The 14,671-nt window shown below is 40.0% G+C and overlaps 2 protein-coding genes across 4 annotated transcripts in view; both read right to left on the reverse strand.

Moving 5' to 3' along the window:
- Positions 1-341: 341 nt before the first annotated feature.
- Positions 342-5,192, reverse strand: LOC135544107 (T-cell surface antigen CD2-like). Of its 3 annotated transcripts, none has more exons than XM_064971490.1 (6): positions 4,892-5,192; positions 4,498-4,631; positions 3,611-3,865; positions 3,254-3,376; positions 1,840-1,941; positions 342-1,616 (listed from the first exon to the last, which is right to left on the reverse strand). In XM_064971490.1, exons 3-6 carry the CDS (start codon positions 3,771-3,773, stop codon positions 1,537-1,539), a joined length of 468 nt encoding a protein of 155 aa, XP_064827562.1. In that variant the 5' UTR covers positions 3,774-3,865; positions 4,498-4,631; positions 4,892-5,192; the 3' UTR covers positions 342-1,536. The 3 variants fall into 3 exon arrangements, with proteins under 3 accessions (XP_064827562.1, XP_064827560.1, XP_064827561.1); XM_064971488.1 differs by having other exon boundaries at positions 4,498-4,791; XM_064971489.1 differs by having other exon boundaries at positions 4,498-4,813.
- An 855-nt stretch (positions 5,193-6,047) lies between these two features.
- LOC135544108 (T-cell surface antigen CD2-like) overlaps positions 6,048-14,671 on the reverse strand; it is a 35,056-nt gene continuing 26,432 nt past the window's right edge. Inside the window, exons 3-4 of the mRNA XM_064971493.1 lie at positions 6,355-6,606; positions 6,048-6,208 (exon numbers count right to left, since the gene is read on the reverse strand). Of these exons, the coding sequence (XP_064827565.1) occupies positions 6,180-6,208; positions 6,355-6,606 (281 nt within the window). The 3' untranslated portion in view covers positions 6,048-6,179. The remainder of the gene's footprint in view (positions 6,209-6,354; positions 6,607-14,671) is intronic.

The following is a 14,671-nucleotide window of genomic DNA, read 5'->3' on the forward strand; positions in this document are numbered from 1 at the left end:
ACTAATTATTTACATAGTTATTTCATGAAAAAATAACCTGCAAATGTCATTAACTATCCAAACATTTATTTTAGTTCAAAATATATCTAAATATGTACTTTACTACATTGAGAAGATAAGAAAGTTGTATTCTCAAAACGTACTTTGTAATAAAGTCCTTGTACCTATTTACTAAGATCCGCAATGAAAATCAATTTGCGATTAGAGCCATTGCTACACTGCTAAATGACACTTTGTCTGCCAAAATGTAAATTAAATTGGGGAATTGACTATATACTGTAGATAGGTGACATTATGCAAGTCATACAGTAATTCATACAGTACAAATATAACAATTATATGTATGCATATGTAGTTTATTTGACACTTAAAAAAAGTAGGTATTTACATGTTTGTGCATTCTTCATTCTAACATCACCTGTAATGAAACTGGACTGGTGACTTGAACAATGTAATGAGTGTAGTATGTAGTGCCAGGGCTCTCCAACCCTGTTACTGGAGAGCTAGCTACCTTCCTGTAGGTTTCCACTTCAACCCTGTTACTGGAGAGCTAGCTACCTTCCTGTAGGTTTCCACTCCAACCCTGTTACTGGAGAGCTAGCTACCTTCCTGTAGGTTTCCACTCCAACCCTGTTACTGGAGAGCTAGCTACCTTCCTGTAGGTTTCCACTCCAACCCTGTTACTGGAGAGCTAGCTACCTTCCTGTAGGTTTCCACTCCAACCCTGTTACTGGAGAGCTAGCTACCTTCCTGTAGGTTTCCACTCCAACCCTGTTACTGGAGAGCTAGCTACCTTCCTGTAGGTTTCCACTCCAACCTTGTTCCAGGAGAGCTACCCTCCTGTAGGTTTTAACTCCAACCCTGTTCCTGGAGAGCTACCCTTCTGTAGGTTTTAACTCCAACCCTGTTCCTGGAGAGCTACCCTCCTGTAGGTTTTAACTCCAACCCTGTTACTGGAGAGCTACCCTCCTGTAGGTTTTAACTCCAACCCTGTTACTGGAGAGATAGCTACCCCCAATCACAGCCGGTTGTGATACAGCCTGGAATCAAACCAGGGTCTGTAGTGACACCTCTAGCACTGAGAAACAGTGCCTTAGACCGCTGTGCCACTCAGGAGTCTTTTATCTGGACATTGTGAAGAAAAACATACATTACACAATAATAACCAGAACAGTTTGAAATGGAATCATTTACAGTCGTCCCAGCAGCTTCCATATGTTTTGAAACAACTATTGATGTAATGACAGTAATCCTGTGATGTTTCTTCTCACCTCTCGTCACCTGTTTCTTTATCATACTGTAATGCTTCCACCTAGTGGTCCAGTCTGATAACAAAGTCAGTACGGGTATGATACAATATCAAAATACAGGTGAAATAATGCCCTATATGTCGCTTCTCTAGGCTCTACGACTATGCAACAAAAATAAATCTATCGCAGAAATACACCATAATGAATTGTAAAAAATTATCAGTTATAATCACATTGGAAAACAAATCGATGCTATTGAAATGTAATGCCATTAACACATTGTTCTTCATACATAGATATCATTCAATTCCAGTGATAGTCGTCTCTTTCTCTGGCTGGAAGCAGGTGCAAGAGGTCTGCAGAATTCTGCAGAAAGACAATTTCAACATCTTACACAATATACATTCATAATCATAAAGCGGTGTTAAAATAAAATACTTGTTACTGTACACAAACTATGATGAAATGACTGTGATATGTGGTTGTCTCACCAACTACCTTAAGATGACTGCCCTAACTTTAGGTCTTAACTATCACTTAACAAACTGTTATAGAAATGTACTGTGTGTCATTCTCTACTGTGAGTTACCGTAACGGGAGGTGTCTTGGTCCGGGTGGATTGTGGTCTCCTCCTGTGGCCATTTGTTGCATAAATCCCCACGCATCTCAATGTAGTTGTTCTCTTCCACATCTAAACACACAACAGTGCAGTTTGGAAAATGGAATGTTCCATGTGAATGTTCCATGTGAATTTTCCATGTAAATGTTTCATGTAAATGTACCATGTGAATGTTCCATGTGAATGTTCCATGTAAATGTACCATGTGAATGTACCATGTGAATGTACCATGTGAATGTTCCATGTAAATGTACCATGTGAATGTTCCATGTAAATGTACCATGTGAATGTTCCATGTGAATGTACCATGTGAATGTACCATGTGAATGTTCCATGTGAATGTTCCATGTGAATGTTCCATGTGAATGTACCATGTGAATGTTCCATGTAAATGTACCATGTGAATGTTCCATGTGAATGTACCATGTGAATGTTCCATGTAAATGTACCATGTGAATGTTTCATGTAAATGTAACATGTGAATGTTCCATGTGAATGTACCATGTGAATGTTCCATGTGAATGTTCCATGTGAATGTACCATGTGAATGTTCCATGTAAATGTACCATGAGAATGTTCCATGTAAATGTACCATGTGAATGTTCCATGGGAATGTTCCATGTGAATGTACCATGTGAATGTTCCATGTAAATGTACCATGTGCATGTACCATGTGAATGTTCCATGTGAATGCACCATGTGAACGTACCATGTAAATGTACCATGTGAATGTACCATGTGAATGTTCCATGTAAATGTACCATGTGAACGTTCCATGTAAATGTACCATGTGAATGTACCATGTGAATGTTCCATGGGAATGTTCCATGTGAATGTTCCATGTAAATGTACCATGTGAATGTACCATGTGAATGTTCCATGTGAATGTACCATGTGAATGTTCCATGTAAATGTACCATGTGCATGTACCATGTGAATGTTCCATGTGAATGCACCATGTGAATGTTCCATGTAAATGTACCATGTGAATGTTCCATGGGAATGTTCCATGGGAATGTTCCATGTAAATGTACCATGTGAATGTACCATGTGAATGTTCCATGTGAATGTACCATGTGGATGTTCCATGTAAATGTACCATGTGAATGTACCATGTGAATTTTCCATGTGAATGTTCCATGTGAATGCTCCATGTAAATGTACCATGTGAATGTTCCATGTGAATGTTCCATGTAAATGTACCATGTGAATGTTCCATAGAAATGTACCATGTGAATGTACCATGTGAAGGTTCCATGTAAATGTACCATGTAAATGTACCATGTGAATGTTCCATGTGAATGTTCCATGTAAATGTACCATGTGAATGTACCATGTGAATGTTCCATAGAAATGCAACAAAACGCATAAAGTCGATACTTACATTCAGTCTGACTTTGACCTTTTTTCTTTTTCTGACGCCTCTTCTTCAAATGTAGAATGGCGACGACCAGTGTCGTCAGTGCAAATGCAAAGAGACCAAATGCAGCCACAGCTGACCTGTGACCTTTTCCCGAAACAAATGCCACAGTTTAATTCTAAATGTATTCATGAATCTTTAAAAAGGTACTGTGTTCTGTAGTACTCTATCCCCTGATTCATATTTGTGCCTTCAAAGCTTGGTTCAATACATACTGTGCTACTCAATTAAAGGACAAGTAATGTGCAGGTCTACTGTACTGTCCAGAGAGAACGGTTCTGGACCAATAGTATGCAGCAAGTCCATGAGGAGTTACTTTACCTCTGCATGTTGGGACAACTGGGCTGAAGCCTTCCTCACTTATATTGTTCATTGCCACACAGGTCAGGTTTCCAGGCGTATGGCTGTCCAGGAATAGAACAGGACCTGAGCTCAGGGTCTGATTGGACCCTGTCCAGTCATATGGCTGCTCGGTCCAGATCATCACAACTCTGTCTCCTTTGTCAACAGAGCAGGTCAGAACAACTCTCCCATCAAAAGTACAGGAGGTTCTCACCTTTGGTTTGGAAACAGGTTCTGAAATGTAAATCAATCATGTCACACAAATATACACTCACACAGTGCAAAGTCAATCAACAAGCTACAACAGAGAATATTATTTTCAGTCACAATGAAGCAAATAAATTAACACTCATGGTCAATAAATGTACGAAAGCCCCCCCCCCCAAAAAAAACTCAAATTCGTACGTTAAAGGGGCAATTTGCGAGTGGGTACATCAATTTTTGGACTTAAATTAATGATATACCCATTGATTCTTGAAGAATATGACTTATAAATGCCTCCTGAGCTTAGTTCAACTGTCATACCCCACCAGAAACCAAAATGTAAGCCTGTTTTACTCCATTGTTTATAAACAATGTGATTGTAAACAAACTGTATAGTTTAAAACATTGTTGAAACAATAATCTTCATATTGTGCATCCATAGCTCAGTCTGAATTTGAGAGTTGATACATTTTTTACAGCCCCATCCCTCAGCTGTTTACCAAAACAATGGCTGGGTGTACACCGTTATTGTTTGAATTACAGATTGCCCCTTTAATCAACATAGCTGTGTATGGTTGTGCTAAAATTTCCCAGACAAATTGAAAAATGATGTTTTAGATTATAGCAGATGTCAAAATTTGTAGTAATTTCAAACAACTCACCTAGAATACTGAGCTCAATGTGCCGCTCGGATAAACGGCCTCCATTTTCACTGTATTGTTGAACAGTATAATTTCCACTGTCTCTTTTCAGTCCTTCATTAAACTTCAGTGAACCATTTAGAAAGATCTCACACCTATCCATTAAATTAACAAGCATACCATTTCTAGCTATTAACATATCTGTATTATCATGTTTCCATCTTATATCAGAGATCTTGGTGTGTAAGTGCATTTTAGGGTGAAGGAATATGGAGTTTCCTACTCGTCCAACTACTCTGATGTCTTCTGCAACAACTGAAAATAAAGCATTTCAATGCTTTAAAATAGATGAGCAAAAAACTATTGTTTAAAATATTTTTTTGACTTAACAAGAAAAACTATTCAGCCTACTTACCATAGCTTATGTAGAGATGAAGAAGCATCATCCACATTGGAAGCCCACCAGTAGATGTTAAAACTCTCAGAGTATGGGGTGAGGACATGTTTGTGAACTAGAAAGTTTGGCAAGAAATGAATGTGTAGTTGTCATTACGCTCAGACAGTTCTATTTCCTGCTATGGGGAAATGGCCAACTAGTCATGAAACCACAGCATATGGGTTCAAACATTCTACAAGTTTCACTCACTGAACAGAGAAATGTAAAACAAATATTTTGTGCTTACAACTAAGCACAGTGTAAACAATGTCAACTCACCTCCATGTTCAACTCATGTTTTCACTTTTAGAAATGTATACATTATTTCACCATTACTTAACCAGGTAGGCCAGTTGAGAACAAGTTCTCATTTACAACTGCGACCTGGCCAAGATAAAGCAAAGCAGTGTGACAAAAACAACACGGAGTGACACATGGGATAAACAAACGTACAGTCAACAACACAATAACACTTCTTCTTCTCTCCATGAAGGGCAGGCTGATCACAGGCCAGGCAGAGCTACTGAGCTGTAGAAACACTAATAGGTGTGGCTGTGGGACGCTGTTCATATTCATGTTGTACCGTTTCTTTTTTAGCTGCTCTGCAAAGCACAGTCATTAAACACTTTATATAAAATATAGAATTCTAACCTGCTGAAGTACCCAATGCATTTTACACTCTGGGCCTAGTTTAACTTCTGTGGTTTGCCTTGCTCTGTTGATGCGCATCAGATCGTTTCATTTTCACATCAGTTAGCCACTTTACCACAGCTTGCTAAAACAGTGCAAAGTATCATTCCTATTTTCTTATCTACATGTTTCAAAATCAGTTATTTCTGAAAAGATAATCAACGATGCAATGGAAGTCGTTTCACTGTCTTGAAATTAATAGTTTGGCTACAACTGAGGTTGAAGCAATAGGTTGTAAACTGGAATAGTGCAAAATGAGAAACCTGGATGTGTTTTTCTGCTTTGAATAGAGGTCATGCTGATTCCTCCCTGAAAGAGGCACTTCTACTTCCAACTTTAAAAGAAACTGAGGGAGATTACTTAAAAAACAACAGTATTTATTTCCGTATAGTACATCAGATATGAGTCATCTATATAAAAAAGTTCAATTAAAAAAGTATGATGCTGCAAAATATCACCTAAATTAAATATTTAGAAAAAGTCATACTTATGCTATTTTGAAAGTCATCTGATACAGTACTTAAAGTAATTTCCACAATCTCAAAATGTGGTTCTTGTCAAAACATTGATCCTGTGGTCACTTTTTCATGCAAAATTCATACAAAGCTGAAAAGAGAAACAGATTTCAGTAAGAAGAATTAATTAAAATGTGTGCAAGACCATTTCTGAGCACACATAAATATACAATGTATCATAAAAAATTATCTAATCAAGCAAGTCACAAAGTGGGAATGAAACTGTCCTGACATTACCTTGGCAGTCCGGAAGATGAATAGTGGAGTTGCTGGTGCTAACTTTATTCTGAACCATACAGGTCAGGGTTCCTGTCACATCACTCTTCAGTATGACACTGTTCTGGTAGTGGTCATAGGCAACACTCCTGGTCAGATTCTGGCCATTCAGGGTCCAGCTGTACTGAAGACCATCTCCCTCTGAGGAGCATGTGACCACGGTTTCTCCATGAGGCAGACAGAGGTGAGACAACACTGGCTCTGACACCGAGGCTTGAAGACACAAACACAGAGACCTTACTGCCATGTAGCATGTTCGAACAAAACACTGGCAATATTATGGTCTTTCAATGATCTCCCTCACAACCAGGATGGATGCAGGATGTTTTGTAAACAAAAAAGGTTCTGTACCTTTTATCTCAAGTAGCATGTTGACTTCGTGCAACATTACTCCCTCTGAATTATATGTTTCCAATTGGTAATCTCCAGAGTCTTCCTCTGTAACTCTGTCCAATCGGAATGTTCCATTATTATAAAACTCAGAACGATTCACATAATCCTGATGCAATTTAGATCTCCAGTCTTCTCCAGTTTGGAAGTTCAGAATACGTTTAGCACCTTTCTTCAATGTAATTATTGCATCACTTGTGCTTGCAGTCAGGTGGAATGACATAGATTCTCCCAGAGCCGCATAACATTGATGATCTCTACTCTCCTCAGTGAGATTACAGATCGTAGCACTAACTGTGGAGCATATAAATTATTACAGAACTCAGCATGTAATAATCATTTCTATGTTACATTTGTTATTCTGAAAGATCTATATCTAAAGATTTAGGGCTCCCAAGTGGCGCAGCAGTCTAAAGCACTGCATCTCAGTGCTAGGGACGTAATTACAGACCCTGGTTTGATTCCAGACTGTATCACAACCGACTGTGATTGGGAGTCCCATAGGGATGCGCACAATTGGCCCAGTGTCAACTGGGTTTTGCTGGTGTAGGCAGTCATTGTAAATAAGAATGTGTTCTTAATTAACTGACTTGCCCGGTTAAATAAATAAGATAGCATTATAGAAATAAATTGTAATATCAATCACAATTGTAAGAAATCACAATTAGTGACAATTGAATAAAATCTATGTTTTCAGAGATACAAAACCATTTTTTGTTTTTGCTAAATTTATGTTTGTGGTAGGTACATTTAGAGACCATCAAATATAATCAATATTATTATTTTAAAAACGTCTAGATTTTCAGAGGTACAAAACCATTTTGTTTCTTTCCATGGCTAAACATGTAAGAGGTAGATACCATAATACCCTGTAATATAACGTCTTACCTTCTGCTGTTGTCAACACCAGAACAATAATTATCAGGAGGGTCATTCCTCTGCTGCCTGAACAATAATGACAAATTATGGGTGACCGTCTGCTCTCTTTAAAAGTGCTTTCTATCAAATAGTGTCTGTTTCAAGTGTTTAAAAAAAAGAAAAAAAATCGAAAGATCGAGACCTACACAAGAATTAAGACAATTTCATAGGAGCAGAACGTGTGCCTCTAACATGCTATCTAGTCAGTTATTTAGACCTACAGTACCAGTCAAACGTTTGGACACACCTACTCATTCAACACTTTTTCTTGAAGAATAATACTAAAGACATCCAAACTATGAATGAACACATATGGAATCATGTAGTAAACAAAAAAAATGCTGAACAAAGGAAAAGAAGAACCAAAGTTACCTCTTCTGCAGAGGATCATTTCATTAGAGTTATCAGCCTCAGAAATGGCAGCCCAAATAAATGCTTCACAGAGTTCAGGGAACAGACACATCTCAACATCAACTGTTCTGAAGAGACTGCATGAATCAGGCCTTCATGGTCGAATTACTACCAAAGGACACCAATAAAAAGAAGAGACCTGTTTGGGTCAAGAAACACGAGCAATGGACATTAGAACTTTGGAAATCTGTCCTTTGGTCTGATGAGTCCAAATTTGAGATTTTTGGTTCCAACCGCTGTGTCTTTGTGAGATGCAGAGCAGGTGAACGGATGATCTCCGCATGTGTAGTTCCCACCGGGAAGCATGAGGAGGAGGTGTGATGGTGTGGGGGTGCTTTGCTGGTGACACTGTCTGTGATTTATTTAGAATTCAAGGCACACTTAACCAGCATGGCTACCACAGAATTCTGCAGCGATCCGCCATCCCATCTGGTTTGAGCTTAGTGGGGCTATCAATTGATTTTTGACACGACAATGACCCAAAACACCTCCAGGCTGTGTAAGGGCTATTTTACCAAGAAGGAGAGTGATGGATTGTTGCACCAGATGACCTGGCTTCCACAATCATCCGACCTGTAAGGACTGACACTGGAGTCAAAAAGCAGGTACATGGAGTTTAACATTTAATGACAAGGAACAAGACAGGAACAGCGTTAGCACACGGGTAACACAATGACAGGATTGTTAATGCAGCAGTGGGGAACAGAGATGGGGAACTGACAAATATAGGGGAAATAATAAACAGGAGATTGAGTCTAGGTGGGTCCAATAATACACTGATACTTGTAACGATGTTGCAGGAGTGCATAATGCTGGAGAGTCTGGCGCCTTCAAGGCACCAGGAAGGGGGGGAGGGAGCAGGCGTGACATGACTTTAACCCAATTGAGATGGTTTGGGATGAGTTGGACTGCAGAGTGAAGGAAAAGCAGCCAACAAGTGCTCAGCAATTGTTGGAACTCCTTCAAGACTGTTGGAAAAGCATTCCAGGTGAATCCGGCATAGAGAATGCCAAGAGTGTGCGAAACTCATCTTTGGCTACTTTGAAGAACCTCAAATATAAAATATCCACACACAAAATATACATACTTTTTTGGTTACTACATGATTCCATATGTATTATTTCATAGTTTTGATGTCTTCACTATTATTCTCCATAGGAGAAAATAGTCCAAATAAAGAAAAACCGTTGAATGAGTAGGTGTGTCCAACATTATGACTGGAACTGTATATTTAACCTCTTGAAACTCCCCATCCCGGATCCGGGATTGTGACTAAGCCTCAGGCTCATTAGCATAACGCAACGTTAACGATTTCTGAAAATCGCAAATAAAATTAAAATAATGCGTTTGCTCTCAAGCTTAGCCTTTTCTTAACAACACTGTCATCTCAGATTTTCAAAATATGCTTTTGAACCATAGAAATTGACTAATTTGTGTAAGAGTATGCAAAGCTAGCATAGCATTTTGTGTAGCATGTAGCACGCAACATTTTCACAAAAGCCAGATAACCAAATAAATAAAATCATTTACCTTTGAAGAGCTTCTGATGTTTTCAATGAGGAGACTCCCAGCCACATACCAAATGCGCAGTGTTTCCTGAAAGCGTCTGTGTGTAGGAGAAATCGTTCCGTTTTCTACATTGCGCCTGGCTACCGAAACGAACCGAAAATGCAGTCACCTACAACGTGAAACTTTTTCCGGATTAACTACATAATATCGACCGAAACATGGCAAACGTTGTTTGGAATCAATCCTCAAGGTGTTTTTTCACATATCTCTTCATTGACATGCAGTTCGTGGAAGCTTGCTTCTCTCTCTGTGCCCCATGGAAAAATACTGGCAGGTGACTTTTGCGCACCAATTTCGGCGCAGGACACCGGGCGGACACGTGGTAAATGTGGTCTCTTATGGTCAATCTTCCAACGATCTGCCTACAAATACGTCACAATGCTGCAGGCACCTTGGGGAAACGACAGAAAGGGCAGACTCATTCCTCTTGCGTTCACAGCCATATAAGGAGATCATGAAAGACAGAGCCTCAAAAATCCTTGTCATTTCCTGGATGCCAAGTCATCTTGGTTTTGCCTGAAGCTCACGTTAAAGGGCACGCACAGAGAAGATATTTGTATTTCTGGACACGTCAGAGTGTTTTCTTTCGAACAGTAGCAATTATATGCATAGTCGAGCATCTTTTTGTGACAAAATATCTTGTTTAAAACGGGAACGTTTTTCTTCCAAAAATGAAATAGCGCCACCATAAGTGTAAGAGGTTAACCTATTCTTATACCAGTGTAAAGAGCAGACCATAAGACTGAACCTTACAAAAACAATAATAACCTGCTAAGCCACACAATGCATGTTCCACTAGTATAACCTCTGTGGTTTCCCCTCGCTCTGATGAAGCACATCATGTTCAGAACCGAGTCACCCCAGTTAGCCACTTTTATCACAGCTCTCTGTCTGCTGAGAACATGGACTGCAAATATGGACCACTGAAAATTTTGATAGTTTGGTTACAGCATTTCTGCCACCTGAAATAACTGATCCCTCGTTAGCTTGAGAAAACCCCCCACTATCCTCTACCTCTGCACAAAACACTGCTGGCTCAAACTATTACTATGACCCCATTGTCAAAATCCTTACACCAAACAGAACCAATAAACCAACGTACGGAAGTTCCAATTAGCCACTAGCTCACTGCTAACTAACCAATACATGCAGGCGTTCCAAGTTCCAGAGATACCAGACAAAATTTGTCAGGCCATGCACAAAAGCTACAAATCATACCACTAGGCTAGTGGCTAGCTGTTGCTAACACAAACAGAGTCCTCCACTGCAAACAATATAGAATCGTTGGGACATCCCTTGGATGTCACAAAATGGTTGCCTAAAATCGGATGGTCCCAGGGAGGTCCCAGAGGACATTTTTAGGATGATCTTCGGAACTTGTGTCATGGTCCCCTGAATGTTTTTGGGATGCTGTGTTATGCGATGAGACAAAATAGTAGCTACTAAAACAGTTGGATACCACGAAAACGGGGTAAAAATAAAAATAAATAAATAAAAACCTGTCTTAGGTCAGTTAGGATCATTACTTTATTTTAATAATGTGAAATGTCTGAATAATAGTCAAGAGAATAATTTATTTCAGCTTTGATTTCATCACATTCCCAGTGGGTCTGAAGTTCACATACACTCAACTAATATTTAGTAGCATTGCCCTGATTTTTTTTTACTTGGGTCAACATTTCGGGTAGCCTTCCACAATAAGTTGGGTGAATTTTGGCCCATTACTACTGACAAAGCTGGTGTAAGTGAGTCCGGTTTGTAGGCCTCCTTGCTCGCACACACTTTTTCAGTTCTGCCCACAAATTTTCTATAGGATTGAGGTCATGGCTTTGTGATGGCCACTCCAATACCTTGACCTTGTTGTCCTTATTATTAAGCCATTTTGCCACAACTTTGGAAGAATTAGTCATTGTCCAAGCTTTAAGACTGATGTCTTGAGATTTTGCTTCAATATATCCATGTAAATTTACTTCCTCATGATCCCATTTATTTTATGAAGTGCACCAGTCCCTCCTGCAGCAAAGCACCCCCACAACATGATGCTGCCATCCCCGTGCTTCACGGATGGGATGGTGTTCTTCGGCTTGCAAGCCTCCCCCTTTTTCCTCCAAACATAACAATGGTCATTATGGCCAAACAGTATATTTTTGTTTCATTAGAGCAGAGGACATTTCTCCCAAAAAAGTACGATCTTTGTCCCCATGTGCATTTGCAAACCGTAGTCGCTATTTTATGGTGGCTTTTGAGTAGTGGCTTCTTCCTTGCTGAGCGGTCTCTCAGGTTATGTCAATATATAGGACTCGTTTTACTGTGGATATAGATACTTTTGTACCTGTTTCCTCCAGCATCTTCACAAGGTTGTTTGCTGTTGTTCTGGGATGATTTGCCCTTCTCGCACCAAAGTATGTTCATCTCTAGGAGACAGAACATATCTCCTTCCTGAGCGGTGTAACGGTTTTCATCTGGTGAAGGACAAGAGGACCAAGGTGCAGCGTGGTAAGTGTTCATTTTAATAAACAAAATAAACTGAACACTGAAATTACAAAAATAATAAAGAGCGAAAACGAAACAGTTCTGTAAGGGATACGCACAAAACAGAAAACAATCACCCACAACCAAAATGGGGAACATAGGCCGATCAACAGCTGCCCCTGATGAGTACCATACCAGGCCAAACACAGAAATACAGCATAGACAAAAGAACATAGACTACCCACCCCAACTCACGCCCTGACCAAACTAACACAAAGACATAAAGGAACTAAGGTCAGAACCTGACAAGCGGTATGATGGCTGCGTGGTCCCATGGTGTTTATACTTGCGTACTATTGTTTGTACAGATGAGCGTGGTACCTTCAGGCGTGTGGAAATTGCTCTCATGGATGAACCAGACTTGTGGAGGTCTACCATTTTTTTTCTGAGGTCTTCGCTGATTTCTTTTGATTTTCCCATGACGTCAAGCAAAGAGTCACTGAGTCTGAAGGTAGGCCTTGAAATACATCCACAGGTACACCTCCTATTGACTCAAATTATGTCAATTAGCCTATTAGAAGCTTCTAAAGCCATGACATAATTTTCTGGAATTTTTCAAGTTGTTTAAAGGCACAGTCAATTTAGTGTATGTAAACTTCTGACCCACTGGAATTGTGATACAGTGAAGTACAAGTTAAATAATCTGTCTGTAAACAATTGTTGGAAAAAAGACTTGTGTCATGCACAATGTAGATGTCCTAACCGACTTGCCAAAACTATAGTTTGTTAATTAACAAGAAATTTGTGGAGTGGTTGAATAACGAGTTTTAGCTAAGTGTATGTAAACTTCCGACTTCAACTGTAGCCTCAATGTTGTTATTTTATTGTGCTACCATTTCCTTTTTAACTCAGCATTGTTGAGAAAGGGCTCGTATGTAAGCATTTCTGCTTTGCTTTATCTTGGCCAGGTCACAGTTGTAAATGGGAACTTGTTCTCAACTGGACTACCTGGTTAAATAAAGGTGAAATAAAAAATAAAAAGTATTGGTCCCCAAAAACATCTTTGCTGCAGCTATAAGGATATCTAGCTTCTTTGACTTCTTAGACACTTGTGCTGTACAATTAATCAACGTGTTTTTACATGCAACGGAATCCACCTTCTTCACAATGAGTGTACGGCGCCGACAGAGATGGACGCCTCACTTTGCGTTCTTAGGAAACTAAGAATTTCGTTTTTTTTACGTATTATTTCTTACACTGCTACCCCAGGAAATCTTATTACATACAGCCTGGAGGAACTATTGGAAAAAAGAGCAACGTCAACTTACCAACATTACGACCAGGAATGCGACTTTCCTGAAACGGATCCTCTATTTGGACCACCACTCAGGACAATGAATCGGATCCCAGTGGGCGACCCAAAACAACGGCGCAGCAGAAGGGTCAGACGGAGCCGTCTTCTGGTCAGGCTCCGTAGACTGGCACAAAAATCCGAGCAAGGGTTTGCCTTCCAGAGAGACATCAGAGATTGTAACATTCTTTGTTTCACGGAAACATGGCTCACTCTGGATACATTATCAGAGTCGGTACAGCCACCCCGTTTCTTCATGCATTGCGCCAACAGAAACAAACATCTCTTTGGTAAGAAGAAGGGCAGTGTTGTATGCCTTATGATTAACGAGTCGTGGTGTGATCATAACAACATACAGGAACTCAAGTCCTTTTGTTCAACTGACCTAGAATTCCTTACGATCAAATGACGACAGCATTAGCACCCCGATACCCCGATAGCCCTGAAAGAACTTCATTGGACTCTATGTAAACTTGAAACCACATATCAAGAGGCTGCATTTATTGTAGCTGGGGATTTTAACAAGGCTAATCTGAAAACAAGGCTCCCAAATTTTTTTGCAGCATATTGAATGCACAACCCGTGCTGGCCACACACTGGATCATTGCAACTCTATTTTCCGTGATGCATACAAAGTCCTCCCTCGCCCTCCTTTCGGCAAATCTGACGACGACTCCATTTTGCTCCCAGCCTTGCTCCCAGCCTATAAAAAGAAACTAAAACAGGAAACGCCCGTGCTCAGGTCTGTTCAACGCTGGTCCGACTATGTTCCGGATAGCTTCGGACAATAACATTGAAGTATACACTGATTCGGTGAGTGAGTTTATTAGCAAGTGCATTGGTGATGTATTACCCACGGTGACCATTAAATCCTTCCCCAACCAGAAACTGTGGCTTGATGGCAGCTTTTGCGCAAAACAGAAAGTGCGAACCACTGCTTTTATTAATCATGGCAAGGCGACCGGAAACATGACCTAATACAAACAGTGTTGCTATTCCCTCCGCAAGGCAATCAAACAAACTAAGCATCAGTATAGAGAAAAAGTAGAGTCGCAATTCAACGGCCCAGACAAGAGACGTATGTGGCAGGGTCTACAGTCAATCACGGACTACAAAATGAAAACCAGCCCCGTCGCAGACACGGATGTCTTGCTCCCAGACAAACTA

Source organism: Oncorhynchus masou, chromosome 8 (assembly GCF_036934945.1).
Source record: "Oncorhynchus masou masou isolate Uvic2021 chromosome 8, UVic_Omas_1.1, whole genome shotgun sequence".
NCBI classification, from domain to species: domain Eukaryota; kingdom Metazoa; phylum Chordata; class Actinopteri; order Salmoniformes; family Salmonidae; genus Oncorhynchus; species Oncorhynchus masou.

Coding starts and splice junctions, on each gene's coding strand:
- LOC135544107 (XM_064971488.1), bottom strand. CDS start 4,979: ATGTCCTCACCCCATACTCTGAGAGTTTTAACATCTACTGGTGGGCTT. Junction 4,792..4,891: donor TCATCTCTACATAAGCTATG/GTAAGTAGGCTG, acceptor CTTTATTTTCAG/TTGTTGCAGAAGACATCAGA. Junction 3,377..3,610: donor AGTTGTCCCAACATGCAGAG/GTAAAGTAACTC, acceptor TTTCGGGAAAAG/GTCACAGGTCAGCTGTGGCT.